This window comes from Saccoglossus kowalevskii, chromosome 14, assembly GCF_978046115.1.
Source record: "Saccoglossus kowalevskii chromosome 14, keSacKowa6.1, whole genome shotgun sequence".
NCBI lineage: Eukaryota > Metazoa > Hemichordata > Enteropneusta > Harrimaniidae > Saccoglossus > Saccoglossus kowalevskii.
The window spans coordinates 3126984-3146960 of record NC_140654.1 but is presented as its reverse complement, the minus strand read 5'-3'; the positions used below and the strand labels follow the sequence as shown (position 1 = coordinate 3146960).

General features: G+C 34.8%; 1 protein-coding gene and 1 long non-coding RNA gene across 2 annotated transcripts; both read left to right on the top strand.

The window, feature by feature from the left end:
- Positions 1 to 416: 416 nt before the first annotated feature.
- Positions 417 to 12439, top strand: LOC100368701 (uncharacterized). Its single transcript, XM_002741475.4, has 5 exons — positions 417 to 527; positions 3747 to 3945; positions 5795 to 6044; positions 7718 to 7891; positions 9973 to 12439. The coding sequence occupies exons 2-5, from the start codon at positions 3774 to 3776 to the stop codon at positions 10190 to 10192; spliced, it is 816 nt and encodes a 271-aa protein (XP_002741521.1). The 5' UTR covers positions 417 to 527; positions 3747 to 3773; the 3' UTR covers positions 10193 to 12439.
- Positions 12440 to 15172: 2733 nt separating this feature from the next.
- On the top strand, positions 15173 to 16702 carry LOC146734370 (uncharacterized). The gene is made up of 2 exons (XR_014931582.1): positions 15173 to 16177; positions 16456 to 16702. It is a non-coding gene; the product is annotated as an uncharacterized LOC146734370 (long non-coding RNA).
- The last annotated feature ends 3275 nt before the right edge of the window (positions 16703 to 19977 follow it).

Genomic DNA, 19977 nt, shown 5'->3' with positions numbered 1-19977 from the left:
TGCTGTCTTCGATTTGTATATTTCACGAAGATGTCTGCATTTATTTATATTCAGAGAAAATATTTAGAAAATAAAATTACAATTTATATGAAATATTGCTCTATAAAAAATGTGTTTTAGTTGGTTTTAAGGTACAATGCTACTCACGAGGTCGATCTCCCTGCATGTAGGTTGTCTAACATGGTTTCAAAACAAGAAACAGACTATTTGTCACTGTTCTCTTGTAGTTGTTTTACATTGTGACTTAAATTCGTGTGCAACTGTTTTTTTCCCCAGAACAATCACGTTAGTAATGTCAGTCTCTCAGTGTCGAGGGACTGTGGCAATATGGGTCGTCCAAATCCAAATCCAAGTACGATGTACACGCCGCTGTGGTCAGTCGGCGAACACCTATTGTTTTTATGCAAATCAGCTTCCCGGCAAAACCCCTAATGGTGGCGACACACAGACAGACATTGGAGAATTTTAGCCCTTTTAGGGAATTATTCGAGCCGTATCAGCAAATTTGTTTCATTTTCTTAAAGAAGGTAAGTCGTAGAACTCGGAAGTTGGAAAATAAGAGCGTTCAATGAGTAGATAACGGACCTTGGCTTGAAAAAGACACACAGACGCGAACAGACATTTTGCTGCACATTCAAAGATGGCGGATGACCGAAGTGGATGTTGTTGTTTTGGCGGAGTCGTTTTCAGCCAGAAACGTAAATTTCGCTTGCGCGGCAATACGACAACGATATGTTTTCAATATATAGGACACATGTGATCCACCAGGGCTTTAAATGAATACTTTAATCGCTTATTTAACTGATTTAGTGCAATAGTTCTGTTTCCCGTACTACCGGTTTTCTCGGCAGCGATAGTAATATTAACACTTTTGGAATCATGTACGAGCAGTACCGGGGCGGTGAAACTCATACTGTGTTTTTTGAGATTCGTTGAAGACGAAGACAAGACTGGCTTCGTGCCGCAATCGATGCATCTATTTTTGTGCAAAGAAAAAAAAATATTTTGTCTCCCGCGGTCACAATAATGATAATTTGATATTAAAAATTCACAATTTTTTTCACAAAAGAAAAAAAAAATGTTACGACTGTGCCAGTCTTGTAATCACTGTACTGTAGCTGTGGGTCCTTAACACAACATTCTTGTCATTTGTTTTTCCATTATTTTTCGATTTTGTTGGCACAGTAAATGAAAAGTCCCAAATCTCGCTGTAAAGGGGCTAACAATTATGAGAATTGGCATGTAGTAGAGCTACATTGCATTCTTGAGGCGAACATCCTGGAATTTCTGGCAACCATCACAGTGAAAACAAAGGCTGAAAACTCTGCCCACAAGAATAGACCCACAACCACACGTCTCTAAAATATCTGTAAGCTACAGATTATAGATGAATACCAAACCTGAGAACTGAAGAACCATGTGATTTTATAATTCACTTGTCACAGTTTTGAATGTTGTTGTTCTGTTTTACCATAATGTACCCTCTGATGCTATTGTGTAATAAAGTTGTTTATTTATAAACATAACACATAAGTGGCATTCACGTTAGAGATCTCAGCACGTGCAAAGGCTTGGGACCGAAACTTGTGTGTGAACAGTCGGAATTGAGTCGACACGTGCCGAAAAAAACTTGATCTTGGTCCCGACGGTACCCAAAACTCAGCACGTTTCGAGATTTGCTGCCTGAACCTCTACACAGACCGAAATTACGCCCTCGGTGGTGAATTTAAGAGAACATACACTGATTCATACTTATGAAATGACGATGAAGAGAAATGCAGATATGGTCGGATGCTGTAGTAATGAATGCAAAAGTCGTCAGCGAGGCATATTTATATGCTACTGCAACCGCTAATTCCTTGCAATGCTACATTGACGTCAAAAAATAATTGTTTTTCGAATCTACTTTGCAGTTCATGGGCATGATGACTCGTAATAAATACCATAACAATAAATGGATATAATTTCAATATAGCAATTATTATTATCATCGTCTGCGTATCGTTTTCCATGTTTGGGTCAAATAACAGATTGACAAATGAGGGCGTGATTTTGACACAAGCTGATTCGGTCCTAAGTGGGTCCCGACTAATGTGATTGCAACTGCTGTAATCCCTCTGCAAACACAAAGGATTAAACATTTCGGCACGTGCCGATATCCCGTAACATGAACTTAGTAATAGTAAACTAGCACAGTGTTTGTTGTATATGTTTAAACATGTGAAAAATAGTGTTAATTATAGTTGTGTCATTGAAATGCTATTTTTAATTGCACAAGATACTTTTGCAATTACATATGACGACTAAAAATCTGTTTGTCTACTGTGGCATTCTGAGTTAGTAATGTAATGTAATGCAACATACATCAGCTACTGCAGTATTATTGGTTTATTGAAACACTTAAAATTCCTCAGAAGAAATTAAAATGGTTACACTAACTGCTAAAACACATACATGTATATAAAACATACAAATTTTACAAGAATTACTGTCTAAAGCACAACAATGGTTTAAAAAATAAATCAACAGACTATATAAATCAACAGCTACTGCATTCGCTACATATACCTGTACACTAATTTGCAAGGCAGTACAAAGAGTACCCCATATAATTTAAAGGAAAATTTGAACAAGTGCTAATACATCTTTTTACAGAACTGCAAATTCTGTTGTTTACTGAAGTATAACAATAGTCTTTATGTACTAGATGCATAAACATTGTAGCCTCTGGTCGCGTTGTATAATTTCTAAATCTAGTGGCTCGTAAAGGTGGGGCAGCAGCACTTGTTAAATCCGGTAACCAGTGTAATACGGTAAAAAGAGTGTGTGCAGTCTTTAAATAACCAAAATAGATAGGGTGGAGGTCAAAGCCGAAAATATTTGCTTGTATTGTTTCATAATAAATGCTTTCTATTAATAATTGCACCTTAAAATATATATGATATATGGCTATATCAAAACCTGTGGTCAATCTGGGAAGGGTAATGCCACAGACCCACTGTAAACTGTGGGCCGGTGTGTTTTTGAAAGTGACAAATTTTGGCCAAGTATATGGATCTACATCTACATCTCTTTCACTTGGTGAGTGGATTTTCAGAACTTCATGTTCAATGGATCGTCTCACTACCAAAGTCTAGTTTCTCTCATCCTTTCATAACTCCTTTCACAACCAACATGTTAAATAATCCATATTTCACCAATTACTAGCTCTGGCCCGTAACTCTGGATTCGGCTATTGTGATGTAGTTTTTATCATATACCAATTAGAAATTTGTGCAGTTGCTTAGAGCTACAGGTGTTTAACTTATTTCAGTAAGTAATCATAGAATTTATCTGTTAGACAACATGCAATGCTTTTAACACAATTGGTCGCAGTTCTTTCGGTAATAGAACCAGCTAGATCACAAAATCTCCTGAATATGGTCAGGCACTAATTAACTTTATGTACTTTACCTTGAACTAGTTGGTTGGTATCAGTAAGGTGACTGATGTTTTACAAAGCAAGGTTTACAATGTGACAAACATATTCTGTACTTCCCAGATCAAAATAAATATTGAACAGTTTTCTCCTTGCTCTACAAGGTTGGGCAGTTTCAGGATACATATAATGACTGTTGTGTACAGTTCTTAGGAGCACCAGTTAGCACCAATCTGTAGATTGTATTTGGGGGATTGAAAGAATGACAACTTTATATTTATATAGCCATATGGCTTAAATAAAATGATATCAATCTTATTTCTTCTAGAGAGAATAAACAGGAACTGTTGCATCAATGGCAGAAACCGTGGGAGTGCAACACTATGACAACAGTGCAGCACAAATCATTGTAATAACAGCAAATGATAATGATTCAATTGTACAAGATAGTATTGTAGAAGAATGGAGCGATGTAGCAACAGAACAAATCATTGTGGAGACACCAATAGATGGTGACACAACTGAAGGTGAATATTTCCTAAATCACATTTATGGTTCAAAATGTACCGTATTTACTCTATTAGAAGCGCATCGACAGTAGAAACACATACATGTATAATCAAGCAATTGCATATAATCAATACACCTCTGTCATTAAGCATATGCACTACTAATAACGCAAATACAGTACAGAGGGTGGGGGTAATGTTGATTAAACGAGTGTTCAAGCAATGAATGAATGAATGATGAATGTATTTTAGTAAACACAGTAAAGTGAGTTTTTCTGTAAAAACAAAATGATGTTTTAACAGCAAATATAGCAGTATTCACTCAACAAATAAATGCTACTGGTACTAATTACATGACTTCAGTACAGGTAAGGTTGGGGCCTACACATACAAACATTTGCTACTGGTACTTGGCACTTCTAATTTACATGACTTCAGTACAGGTAAGTTTGGGGCCTACACATACAAACATTTGCTACTGGTACTTGGCACTTCTAATTTACATGACTTCAGTACAGGTAAGTTTGGGGCCTACACATACAAACATTTGCTACTGGTACTTGGCACTTCTAATTTACATGACTTCAGTACAGGTAAGTTTGGGGCCTACACATACAAACATTTGCTACTGGTACTTGGCACTTCTAATTTACATGACTTCAGTACAGGTAAGTTTGGGGCCTACACATACAAACATTTGCTACTGGTACTTGGCACTTCTAATTACATGACTTCAGTACAGGTAAGTTTGGGGCCTACACATACAAACATTTGCTACTGGTACTTGGCACTTCTAATTACATGACTTCAGTACAGGTAAGTTTGGGGCCTACACATACAAACATTTGCTACTGGTACTTGGCACTTCTAATTTACATGACTTCAGTCCAGGTAAGTTTGGGGTCTACACATACAAACATTTGCTACTGGTACTTGGCACTTCTAATTTACATGACTTCAGTACAGGTAAGTTTGGGGCCTACGCATACAAACATTTGCTACTGGTACTTGGCACTTCTAATTACATGACTTAAGTACAGGTAAGTTTGGGGCCTACACATACAAACATTTGCTACTGGTACTTGGCACTTCTAATTACATGACTTCAGTACAGGTAAGTTTGGGGCCTACACATACAAACATTTGCTACTGGTACTTGGCACTTCTAATTACATGACTTCAGTACAGGTAAGTTTGGGGCCTACACATACAAACATTTGCTACTGGTACTTGGCACACAAAAGCAAATTTTAAAGTTTTTGACTCAAATGTGTTTTTAATAGAGCAAATAAAGTATAGTCATGTCTGGGCTTCCGTTAATCTTTCATTTGGCTACAATAAATTGTGACTTTCTCCGCCATTGGCTAGATGAATCCCTGCTGGTATGTACAAGTATTACTGATGTATTATTTTAACAAGCCATTAGCTATAGACTAGAAATCTGGTGAAAACAGAGATCAAAAATTCTAAATTGCTGATTCAAGTTAGTCAGCAAGCAATTTTTTAAGTTGGATGGCTTATCAAGACCTGTAAAATGTGATAATACTTGACAATTATTAAATTCTGACCTTATGTCAAGATTACATGTAATAGAAATACAGTTATGTGACCTCACCAGGATAACTGGTTAAATTATGAACATGAAGACAAATCTGTGACGCTTGAGCATTTTCTGGAGGAGAACACTGACAAGTATGAGAATACAAATGATAACTATATGTTTGGAAAATTTTGAATTTTTTTCAAAAATGTTTTACCTAAATTTTCGTGGGAAAAACCATGATGTTCAAATGGTTGCCATGTCATCAACCAATCAGAATTGTATATTCAGTCATGTGATATTATCATGTAATTTCTATACCTCCAGTTGTCACAATGCCAGTTATTGAAATTCAAACAACAGAGACGTCTGAACAAGGAATCACTGATGGCGACGATGTGTCTATCCAAGAGACAACAACATCAATCCCGAAATCATCAAAGAATGAGATGAAATCCAAACTCATGTCATCACACCCCACCAGACATCAAGATAATAGTCTTATTAATGGAATTGAAGTACCAACATTGGACCCTGCAAGTCACTTTGAAGCTTGGACAGCAGACTCAGCAGAAAGGTATTTAACATTTCTATTCAGTGATTTTTACAATTATAAAATCTTTAATAATAAAAATGTAAATTGACGTAAGACCAAAAATAGGTTTTACTTCTTATCTCAAGGAGTATTTTAAAATGATGCAGTAATGTGGCTTTTATTTTATTTGTGTTAAGAGTATTCAATGCTGTAGCAAGTGGATATCAAAAGTATTCATAGTATGTCCAACTTTTACCACTTGTTGTATCATTTTTGAATACATTCATTTAAAATGTGGCACGTACACTGCACTACCGGTAGTATGTAAAATGGTCAACAACAAATGTATGAAACACTATACTCATCTTAACCTTTTCATCATTAGTTCTCTCTTTTCATCACAAATTCACAAAATAGTCCTTCACGAGGATTGGATGAAAATAGCCAAATTTTTTAAGTAAAAACTGAAGATTTACTCAAATTTTGAATGTTGGCTCCAAAAATAGGATTCACTTTCAAAAATATTGAAGAATTTAAGAAAAAAAGTGCAAAACAAATTGGGTGAGAAACTCAGGTGGTGAAAATTTCAACAGTGCTGTGGACATTGATTAAAAACATGTTTTGAAAACACCTGTACAGAAATGTTTTGCATTATTTGTATCTATGGTATACAGTAGATAATATTTGGTAGTGATTGTCCTAAGTTCATGTAACTATTCAAAACAACTAGACATTTTGAGTAATGGCTCTTTGTCTAACAATTTATTGCTAGGTTCACACGACAGCATTTTATCGGAGCCCAACAGCTCAAGCCAGCTCAAGCCAGCAAAAATGGCCGTGTAAACGCTTTCGGCTCAAGCCAAGTTCGGCTCCACTAAACCCTCGTTGTTGAACTCCAATAAGGTCAAGTCCCGACATGGCTCCGATCGTGTAAACGCATCGGGCCCAACTATCGGAGCTGATATCACGCCCTCAATCATCTTCTTCTCATTTCAATCATGGCGGAGACAACATCTTTCATAATTTCATGCAATTTCAGGCTTGAATAAGAGGTACGCGTCCTAATATATAGTAACGAATTATTGCGATAAATTGATAGCTCAACGGCAAACAAAAAAATGGCGCACGACATTATGCGACAAAAACTTGAAAGAACGACTGAACGGAAACTTTTTAAAGACACTAAAGATAAAAATCTTAGAAGCGATCGCAGTACGGTGACGTGTTCCTGGTAGGTTTAGATTCTTCCATAGTTTCTCTATGATAGAGATAATCTGTGATACTAGTATCTAAATCATAATACCAGTTATTGTCTTTTCTACCTCTATGCTCAGGCTCTTTTTTCTCCTAGCTCAACAGCATCATGCCTTGTAAAGAAAAAACACAAGCAGGACACTAAAATCGTTTTCAGCCACTAATTATTCAAGGGCACTGTTCCGTTCGACTCTGATCGAACTCTGACAGATTTCGGCTCTCGTTCGGCTCCCGACCGTATGAACGCATTGGAGATAATCTCCTGTTAATCCGTGGGAAGAGAAGTAGTTCGGCTCCGATAGAATGCTGCCATGTGAACATAGCATATAGCTATATTGGTTGATAAGTGGAATGTATTTTTGGTGTACCGTAGTTTTCATAAAAAATTCACAGCCAATTTGAATTATGCTACAATGTAAGCAGTACATTATGTAATCTGTCTTGGTGTATTTATATTATAGTGGGACACATGAAGACAATCTATTGGGCCTGGAAGGCCAACAATTTATTTTTGTTGCCCAGCAACCAGACACAAACAGTGCTAGTACACAAACCGAGTTGTGTATGAGAGCAGCAACAAAAAGAGAGCGAGATCGACTTAAAAAAAGAGAATTGAGAAAATGTCCAGAATTTAGGTAAGCAAGGAGTGAGTGATGGCAGCTGAGATGACATAACTGTTTATTTATTGACAAAACACTGATTTTGGAAAGTACAGGAAAGTCCATTAACATACATACATCTATAAATATACTATGGGGTGCTGCGGTCTTATTTTGTGAGCAAAGATTGCAGATTTTATTTTCTGTTGGTGATTTTGGTTATAGTGTGCCTCCCTTTTTTTATTTTGAGGTTGCCAATCTCCCTGCATGCTCGGCTGCAAACAAGGTCAATGTTTCCCTATGCTGGTCTGCAAACGATGTCAATCTCCTTATGCTGGTCTGCAAACGATGTCAATCTCCCTATGCTGGTCTGCAAACGATGTCAATCTCCCTATGCTGGTCTGCAAATGAGGTCAATGTTCCTGTATACTGGGCTTCTGCACTAACCTTGGCTTGAAATTTAATTATTATTTAAAAAAATTGGTTGGATTAAAATCCTATTTGCCAAATATAAACATTCCTACTTTATTTACCATATTTTAAACCTGATATTGGTTCTTTTTCAATTGGCAATACACGACTCAATATTATTTTATTAATATTTGGCCAATAAATTGGGCATTTTTAATTTGGTTTAAAACATTGAATAACAGCCATTATTATACATCTGTCACTGTAAAGCCATAAGTAACAGCATGTATTGCGGTATTGCACTAGATATTTTCATCCTACCACTGGCACATAAGGTAAAGCAAAAACATGCATAATTGCTGCCCCCAGGGTTTGACCGTACCCCACACAAAGAAGTTTGCTAAATCTGTTCTAAACGTTTTGGATTTAGGCATTCTCGTGATGTATTCCTGGGAGGAAAAGATTATTATGAGGATACTGCAAAGTATGCATTCAGAAAGTACACTGTCACATCGACCTCTGCTGTGCGTCAGTCGATACTCCCGCTGTACTGTCTTTGTGAATACTTTGCAGTATCCTCGTAATAACCTCATATTATATTAGACACAATTATTTTCAACCATCTTTTGGACAAGAACATAAATAATGTCCAATAAAAAAAAATATTGACCAATATATAATTTCCATTTGGCTACTTCATAAAATTGAACAGATTTGATTTTGGGAAGTTGATTGAAAGTACACATAATGTTACACTCTTTGTTATGTTTTGTACTAATTTCCTTCCTTCTTTTACTCTTGTTTAAAATATATTACTTTCCTTGTCACCATTAAAAATTTCCTGTGACCATAATGAGCCCCAGAAAAATGTGTGTTTATGGTCATTGCATGTTCACAATTCAGAAAAAAGAAAAAGAAAAATTTGATTGCCATGAAGAATAACAAGCAGCCTCTCGGCTGAGATAGCTCCGCTGTTAGCAATGCACATTTCAATTAAAGAACAGAAGATATCATTAGAAAATGAACAGTATGCATAGTATCAATGCAATGGGACTTGCTGTTTTCAACAAAAATTCAAAAATATCATTTTTCACCATAAATGATTGTGGTTTTTAACAAGAAGGATATATCACTTTTTACCAAAAATGACAAAAATATTCACCAAAATGAACAAATCTGAGAGAAGTCCACATGTAGTACCTATATATGTAATATCAAAGCAATTGGACTTGCGGTTTTTAACAAGAAGTTGAAAATATCACTTCTTACCAAAAATGACAAAAATATTCACCCAAATTAGAGAATTGAAGATATCATTACAAAATGAACAAATCTGAGAGAGGTCCACATGTAGTACGTATATATGTGATATCAAAGCAATTGGACTTGCGGTTTTTAACCAGAAGTCGAAAATATCACTTTTTACAAAAATGACAAAAATATTCACCAAAATTAGAGAATTGAAGATATGATCATGAAATGAAAAAATCTGAGAGAGGTCAACCCAAGGTACATATACACCAAGTATCAAAGCATTCAGGCTTGTAGTTTTCAAGAAGAAGTCGAAAAAGTAAAACATTGACACGGACGACGACGGACAATCACTCATACGATAAGCTCCGCTCAACAAAGTCAACAGCGGAGCTAAAAAAGAATGAACATCTATTTGACAAACTTGACAACTTTTCTTTGTTTGTTGTCTGCAGGGAGCGGGAAAAGGAACGAGCCAGAATGCGAATGCGAGCCAAGAGGCAGGATTCTGATTACAGGACCTCAGAAAGGGAAAAAGACCGAAAGAGAAGAAGAATGGCACGGCAACGAAATGCTCTGATAAGAAGCATGGAAAGAGAACGAGATAAACAATGGAAAAAAATTGTTCGAAGCGTAACCGGACCGGCTGTGCTGACAGAGATAGAAATGCCCTGAGATTTTCACATGTTACAGGACATGGTCTTTTGTATGGACACATATTTTTATTTATTTTTACTGATATTTAAAAATGTTAGTATGTAAGTGGGTTAATATAGTACAGTCAACATATAGGAACAGTTTCTAATGCTGACTGTGAAGGTGAAATTTTATACAAACCTCCCGAGATGTAGTGAGAAGTCAGTCCTGATTTGTCTTACAAATTCTTCCACATAGTTTATTTCAACTAGGAAACATAATGCTTGCCGTTACCCGTGGTTACAGCAAATGCAAAGTTTGATTTATTTATCATGTATCATGTATGAGAAATAGATCCACTTATTCTTCTCTCCACATTCATTATACTTTGAAAATTCAAGATGCGATATTGATACATGCAGTCAGCTATGCTACACTGACAATTCTGTCTTGTTTTGATTCCTCAAGGTGTGGAAAATCAGCAAGATAATTCTAATATAAACACTGAGCATTGTAGTGGATAACGATGTGTGTGGCATATCTTTGTAGGAAACTTTGCGTTATATGCAAAATCAGTCTTTAAATATACATGATCCATAAACCCGTTGAACATCAAATTCCATATTTTTCACCTGTTCAAAAACACACCCGTATATTACAATATTTTTTCATAAATTATGATCAAGACCTGTGGGCATTATAAAATTGTGTCTATTTGGTCTAAATAAGGAATCAAAATATGTCAAATATTCCTTCTAAATTTGGCAGGGAAAATGGTTGATTTTCAAATGATATCACGTCGTGGCAGTCTGATGGAATTTTGGTCAATATCATGATTTGATTGCACACGTTGAAATCCACCGATATGAAAAATGCAAATGTAGCAATAAGTTTGCTTTATATTGACATGATTTGACCTTTGACTGCCTAGGTTGTACATTGTAGATCACCCTCACACACTGAGGATAATTTCTCTGGGGTTATTGCAAAACCAAAACTGGTATTTAAATATGATCATTTTAGATTGAAGTGTTAACAAATGTACAGAGAGGAACAAGGACTATCCCCCTCACTTGCAGCTAGGGTAATTTTTTTTTTGTAAAGCCACAACTGGTATTTAGAAGAAAAACAACATCGTTTCAGACTGGGAGATCCCCTCACTGGCAGGTAGAGTGACTAAGCTTAGAAAACTTTCAGTGCTACAACTGGTGTTCCAGTATGAATTAATATTTTCCAGTGCATGTCAATCTCAAGCAGCCAGTCACCAGAAATGTATTGCTATTGGCTTTTATCAAACACCAGACAAAAACAGGATGTGCTCCAGTGTGAGTTATTTAATTGCTCACTATGGGAATTGAGCTGATTTATTCAAAACAAGGACACTCCTTCAGTGAAAGATTTTTCTGGTGCAGTGATGTTTGATATTATGAATCTTTTTTATAAATTATGACGCTAAAAACAATTATGCAAATTAGATATTAAATGGAAGCTTTTATGTAAAATAATGATCTACACAACTAGCAGGGAAACAATGAAAGTTACCAAATTCACATGCATGGATTTGGTATCAAAATAGAGACACGTACATCAGAACATTACTTGCAGTTGTGTTTTGCACACATGAAAGCCAAAAATTACTTGCCAATTATTCCTGCCCAGCAAAACTGCTGCTATTGCACAAAACAAATAACAATTACACAATCTTGAAACAATTTATTAATGAAACCAGAACTATACTTAAAACTGTATACCGGTATAAATGCTAGAAAATATAAAAAGCTTCTATAACTAGTTGAAAGGCAAAACTGACAATATGCAAAGTTACACGTCTTGAAATCTAGGAACTCTAAAATTACCTGAAAGTCCCACATGTGGTTCTAATTTCTTAAAACCAGAATCTTGTCATCCACATCACCAATATGGTCAGGAATTCTAACAAGTTTCAAAAGAGACAAGTCTTGTAAACTTTAGTAGGAATAAAATATTAATATTCACTGATGAAAATTGCTAGTTTTAATGCAACTCTTAAATTTTTGCTGGGATGAGAGTTAATTTGGTGCAGAATAATGGTACTGAAAAACAATTAAATTTCACAAGATAAACTATTTCCACTCCACCAAACAGTAAATCTGAATCAGTGACTTTTTCCAAAATTTCAACTTCAAGAATGCTTTATATGAAATATCAAATCACAAAAGCATATAGCAATATAACAATTTTATTTTGTTTTTTAGAACATCATTGTTGCTCCTATATACTGGAAAATAAAAGCTACCCACATAAAAATTATTTGTCTATCCCGTAAATCAACTGTATATCATTTGTGTGCCACTCATTAGCATACCTGATACTAACTTGGCAATATGCTTACACTACTGGAGGTGCATATAACCAGGTTAGTATTTTACACTATTCCTTTACACATGTTTGGAACCCAACAGTATAGAAAGATTTTTAAAATATATTATAAAATATAGTGTTTGTACAAATATCTCCATGCGTCATCGACGCAAGCATAAACACAGTTGATTTCAACAAAGAATGAAGCTAAAGCGGTGTCATCTTTCAAAAATTCACGATTTTTTATCTTTCTTTGATATTATTGGTATGATAATATAATGACACTGACGGTTTGTGCATTGAATTGGTAAACTCTGAATGATAGTTTAAATGTTTAACAATAAGTGTTTCAAACAGCGTCCGGATTACTTTCGGAAATTCCGTCGTGTTTCGGAAAGTTTTAATTTTCAAAACTTTTGAATATTTATTTGTGCTTTTAGGTTAGTGAGAAGGTTATAATAATTCTTCATTTCACTTTAACACTGTTTTTACACCCCTCAGACCCCTTTAAAAAGTCACTTCTGGCCATTATAATGGCCACTATTTTCTTAATGGCCAGAATATTGACCAGAATATTTTAAGTGGCCAAAATATTTACCAGTGTTTTTAAAATGGTGGTTTTAATGACCCATGTTTTTTATACTGGTCAGAATAATTACAATTGCTTTTTAAATGATGGAGTTGATGAACATTTTTTTTTTATGGGCAGTATAATGGTCATTTTATTTTTCATTACATACATAAAATGACCAGTATTTTTGTTCATGTCTCTAAATATAATGGCCCAGAAAACAGCCTCAATATACGTGTGGGAATTTATTTTTCCCAAGTTTCACTGGCGCTTCCAAGTACACTTAAATGAAATTTCGCGAATATTGCCTCGATCCCCAGTGAAATTTCATAGTAACGCTGATGCCAGTGACTGCTGGTGGACTGCATAACCTGCGGAGTATTTAGATGGTGTTGAATCATAGGACGATTGCAGTACTGCAACTGGCACATCAAGGTATGAATTTGTAATTATTTTACCATTTTACAATGACTTCAATACAATATTAGATACTTTTGTTGTTGTTTATGTAGCAGGATAGTCTTTTGGGGCTTTCGTTTTTGTTCAGTCATGGCACACTGTGTAAGTAATGCTTCATTATTATTCATAATTGTCAAACAACAAGCTCAAGTAGGTGTTAATGAGGATTAGCTCCTATGTTTGTTAATACAAGAAAAGTATAAACAAAATTTATTTCCAACTCCTGAAATCTGCAAAAAAACATCAACGTAAATTTGTTTCCATTCATGGCAATGTTTTCAAATTATTTTAATAAAATAATTTAACTGACTGCAAAATGTTTGTTTTTTTAAAATTTTTGAAGACTATGTATATTGTTTTTTTTTTCTCCTCAGACAATACCAGCAATAGTGGGAAATAGTACACTGGGAAATCTAATTTAGTAATCATGTATTAACTATACATGTATATATTATGCCCATAACATCAAATACCATCCAGAATTCCTTTTTCCTGTAAACTAGTATAGATGATATATGTCTACAGTGTGCAACAGTTCATTTTTCTTTGCGCACAAAAGAAAAAAAGTAAAACTCATACTCAAAATAACTTTTAATTTAGCATGGATTTAAACTAAATTTCAATTGAATCTAATATTCTTTGCTCATCTTTGATTTGATTTGAATGAGTTGTAGAGATCAATATAAAGGGGAAGTGAATCTTAATGTATGCACCTAAGGTAGAAATAAACAGAAGACACTTATTCGTAGATTCACGTAGAGCTCTTTAGCAAAGGCTAAGAGGTCCAATATCTTAACCTGTGCTAAAAAAATGTGCATGAATACAGGCTAAGAAATACTAGGTACAGAGTAAATCTGGTCAGTCCAAAGCCTTAGCACAGGCAAAACAAAACAAGCATGAACGCTTAGCTCGGCTAAAAAAACCATTGTATTTAATGTTCATTTAGGAGATTTACTACTATATTCATAACTTTTTATTTTGGTGTGCCATTTCCTGCATGACAATCAACGCTAACACATATAGAGAGATTGACTCAAGAAAAAATGTACTGATGATGAGATACTGTGCTACTTCCTGTTATTCTGCAATTTGCACTTTCTGAATTTGCTTTGGTATTGTTTTATAGCTGTAGAACTAACCTTCCTACTTACTCTTACTGAGCACTCATAGTTAAAATTTCTGAAGATTTTGCCTATTCTTAATAAGTTTGGGTGTTCCTTACCCCGTGCTAACCATTGTTTCCTTCTGTGCATGAACTCAAACATATGAGATTAGCTTAAATCTTAGCCCGTACTTTGTGTAGCATGAACACTACTTTTGAAGATACAGGGGGCAAATGGGCGAGACTTAAACAAAATATAATGAAGGTGTAATATGCAGTCAGTAAATGTCCTAGGCATTTCTGGGTCAGCCAAATTGATCATGGGTACTCTTGCTCAACTTGGACAAAAAAATATTTAGTCTATATAATGGTACTTAAATCATAGACCTTAGAGAACAGGGACATGCTACTGTGGCTACCCCTTTCATGTAACCTTAGTTATAATCCCCCTACCCAAATTAACACCTTAGAGAAACTGATAATAAATCTATGTCAACACCACTGTTACATCCTTTCCTGTTTCATAAGCCAAACATGGCTGCCAGGGTGTAGCTACACAAAATGAGACAATTTTGTGGTTGGAATATAATCAGAAAAATTAAATTTGATCAAAACTTGAATAGCCAAGTCCATTCTATTGATGCGAGTGAAACTAAAAATTAACAATTTTTATTCCACTATGAAATCAGGAAAGGGAAACAAAAATGGTAAGTTTTCTCTGCAAGGAAACAAAACTGCCTAAAAGTAAACAATGACCTGTGGAAATTTGTGTCATTATAACAAGTGGATTTTTCATCATATTTAGAACAGATATAGCATAGTGCACTTGTTATACACTGACTAATGGGAATACTAGTGAAAACTGTTTCAGATGTATAAATCTTCTAGGTACATGTATATGTATTAATGAGATTATACAGGAGGTTATAACCCACATTGCACATTGTCTCAGACAGAAGTTGCATGACTCTGTTTTCTAAGGTCATGCTTAAATCATAACCATCTGAATACCATTATTTCACTTTTCAAACTAAACTGTTTTTATATTTTTAATATCATTTTTTTGATTTTGAAAAAAAAATATAGAAACAATATTACACTTAACATAATTACTCTATTAGCAGCACATGCACTTAGGTAAATTACAGGGATCTTCAATGGTCGAAATATGTAATATTTTCATGATTTAGTATCCACAAATGTAATTTTAGAGCAAATATGGTATTGTATTGGATCATAATTATAATATAATTATTTATTTTGTGAAAGTACCTGGGGATCGATGAAGTTGTACATGCATGGTGGCATTCCCATTGTGGAGGGACTCTATAATTTTGTATGTACACAGCTTCCTACTTTGAAAGACAAAATCATGCAGCTGCACTGTTACATAACTTTCTTTTGTCTCTTGTAGGAAGTTAAATCCCCCTATTGTTCTCAGAAATTAGGTTCCCAAGTACAGCAATGTACTGTCCACAGAGGGACTGTGTACTGTCCTAGTCTCTCAAGAGATGAACTGTGTGTATATATGGCACAACCCCTAATATATTCGGTTAAGAAACAATTTGATGTTATTCTGTTTTATTTGATATTTATATTTTTTCAATCAGAATGTACCGGGTATCATCTTTTTGGAAGTATATCTGAGTTGCATAGGAGAAAAATTGACATATCACAAGATGTCATTTTATCCACATTGTTATTAGTGAGGACAGAAATATGCCAAAATACACAGACACCACAAATTTTTGTTTCCAAAATTGATTACAAAGTGTCTTAATTAAAAACTGGTCATTGTAAGCTAATAGCAATCTGAATTATTTTTTGCAGATAATGACAATTTAAAAAAAGGAAATACTATATAAATGGAACGTAAGAAGTTGAAGAACCAGAATTTATGGACGTTAAAGGAAAAAAAAAGTTTAACCAGTATTGATGGATGCAATGGTTTAGCATTTGCATGTTTATCAGTTTTACATTTGCACACAGATTTTGAAAGTTCCAAGTGTGTAGAGTTACTGTACATTCCTTTTTTTTATGTTTTCCCTCAAATAAAAGTGACATCTTTCAACTGGTATTTCATGATTTTCAGCTATCTTATATAGTTCTTCTTGCTGACCCTTTTGTACACACCCACACTCACTCCACAATCTTTCATCTTCTTAATAATAATTAACAGGAAAATATTATTGAAAAAATCCTGTAGAGATCAAAACATGAACAAATTTGACACGCCTACATCTTTGAGAAAAAATATTTTACACTAGAAAAAGAATAGCACAAAAACAAAGAGGAGAAAAAACATTTTGCACAGCCCCCTCCTTAAGCTAATCGCCTCTCAAGAAAACTTGATGAATATCTGGAGGAGTATGACATTGCAAACCTAAAATATTATTATCCACTAAAACAGTCTGTATGGCTGTGCACTACATCATGATTTTTAAAAAACAAAACAAAATATTGCTTACATATTCTTGTTTTGTCTAATGTTTTCATTAATTATCCAATTTCTGTACTTTATGTGTTTGTACACTGAGCTGAATAATTAAGATGATGTTTTGAAGCACAGTGATAGAGGGACTGTGTTTGAAGCAATGTTTTAAACCCCCCCTCCCCACCCCCCCATATGGTATTTTTTTCGTTTGCAAAGCTGTACCTCCCAGATCTTTAGTTGTTTATGCATAGATGGTCTTTGGTTATAAATTATTTACTTTCCAGTCATTTTTGAAGTGTAAACCTTTGTCATACTTTCTGCTGTGTTGACTTCCTGTCACTATGCTTTTGTTTCCCTTTGGTTAGCTAAACATATGAATGCTTGTTGAAAATCACACTTGGAAGTAAGAGTTTCTAATGGAATAGCAAGCAATCTAATCTATTCCTGAAATTGTTAAATTATATATAGATAAGATAAGATAATGTCAAAATAAACTTCTAGGAATCTGTTATTCAGTTCAAAAAATAAACTGGTTGCATGCAGAATCTCAGAGAAACAATTGCATGTACATGCAGGAATGGTCTGATGTTGCAGCAGCAGAAGTTTGGGCCTGGACATTCCAGTCACATTTTTAAAATGATTTTAAATAATGTACGTATTCTTAACAAACTGTTACATGAGAGGGGGCAGAGCATGAAATAATATTTTAGTTTTGGAAACTATGCAAAGATGTGTGTTCAGTAATTCAATACCTTTGATGAGCCATTATTAATAGCACACTAAGGGTTAGATTTGAATAGATTCCTAGTAAGATTGGTGCATTCTTAATTCAAAAAAACTTAAAAAGTTTTAATACTACTAAATTATACATATGTTTGATATAATTTATTGTAAAACATTAATGTTGTTGTGAAAATAGTTTCATACAAAACGGTGAAAATTTGCCATAATCCTTATATGTGTTGCCAGTGATATGCTAGTTTCCATTGTTATTTAAATGTACTCATCAGGGAGGTAATTCATTACAAAACATCACTAATCCACAGTAGTCTGGTTTCAGGCTACACCAAGTCACAGTCCTTAGAGGGACTTTGACCAAGTGCAGGCTAAGATTTAAGCTAATCCCAAATGTTTGCATATCAGCTATACGCAATTGTGTTCACTCACAGGAGGGCCCAACAGTTATAGCACAAGCCACAGTGTTGAGGGTCTGTGCACTGGCTAACAACACCCAAACTTGTTTCCCAAGGGAGGCAGCAATTATGAACAAACAATTAAACAGCAATGGTACAGTTCTATAACTACACTGTTAACCGAAATAAACCAACCACAAATTATTGAAACAACCACCATATATTTTTCTCCCTTAATATTTTTTTTTTTCATTCCTTTTCCATGTTTTATTGATTTATAATGCTTATTTTTTTTTATTAATATCATCACCAGTTTTTTCAATTGTTTTTTTTTTAAACCATTGTGGTGCTTCCGATACTAGTTTGCTGATAGTTGTTAGAAGGGAATTTTTGTGATGTTGATTGGTACACTCAAAAGCAATATCACATGTGCAATTTACGTTACACTCCAAAATGGCATGCGTGCGCATGCGAAACACCATATCTTCGACTTCTGGGGAAGTCGTCAACTAGTATCCCACCAGTCATTAATTACTCCGTACACGCTTCCACACTGATTGGGTCGCTGTAGTAGAGCATACAACAACGCCAATTTGGTTCGCTGTCTACAACATGCACTAATAAAACTCTGCATTCTGTAACGCCGTTATATACTGTTCCTGTGCATCCAAATAAATCGGTCTGTCTACGCTCGTGTTCCAGTGCACTTCGCTTCATAAATTAGAATGAAACATGTCAGCAGCAGAAATTTTGCGTTCGTAAACAGCGCCCCTTAGCCCGTGCTAAGGACTGGCCCTCCCAATGCATGGATGCAATTGGGTCTAGTCAAAACATCAGCTAAAATCTTAGCCAGTACTTCATGTAGCATGAACACTATTATTGTACAGCATTATAATATACCGTGAACAAACAAACATGCCATTCACTGCTAAGTCAGCTAGCTACACACATGGAGCTCTATGCTAGGACCCCCCCCCCCCCATATAACTTACTGAACCACCCAACACCGTTTTGTACACATGCAGTAGTCGTGGAATATTTTCACAGATAATTTTCATATCACATTAAACCATTCATAATAGAGAAAATAGCAAAATATAAAAATAAAGCAGAGCATCATGGGTATTTTTTAGTTGACTGTGTCTTAGCCACTTTAAAATCACCTTCCATCAACCCTTCAACATAAACTTCTACAGTTTATAACACATGTTATAGTTTGGGTGTATTTGAAGACTAAACTTTAGTTTTTTGTCATTATTAAAATGGGAATTTTGTTTATGTTTGAGCTTAACCCCACTCATAAAGACAGGCTCATTTTCGGATTAATAACTCGCTGTTTATGTGACTTTTTGGAGTAACTCCCTGTGACTTTTTGGAGTAACCAGCTGTTTATGTGACTTTTTTTGGTGGAAAGTCAGTTGCTGAGTATTTTTGGGGTTGCACCCTTTTCGAAGGTTCAGTAGTGAATGTCTTGTTTGTTTGTTCAAGGTATTAAAATGCTGGACATTGCCTTTATAATAATAATAACTTTATTACACTACTAAAAAACCTTCAGAGGGTTTTTGTATGGTAAGGAACATAAATACATACAATACATAAGAGATAAGAACAGGATGTAGTACAGAGTCTCATTGTCAGTCCATTTTTATCTCAAGAATAATGTCACAGAATGTGCTTGTATTGATTGTCAAGTTTAGTATAGTTATGAATAAGAATAGTTATGAATATAATAGTTAAATTTTCAAATGGACATCAAGTACAATGGTATTTTGGGTGATTAGCCTG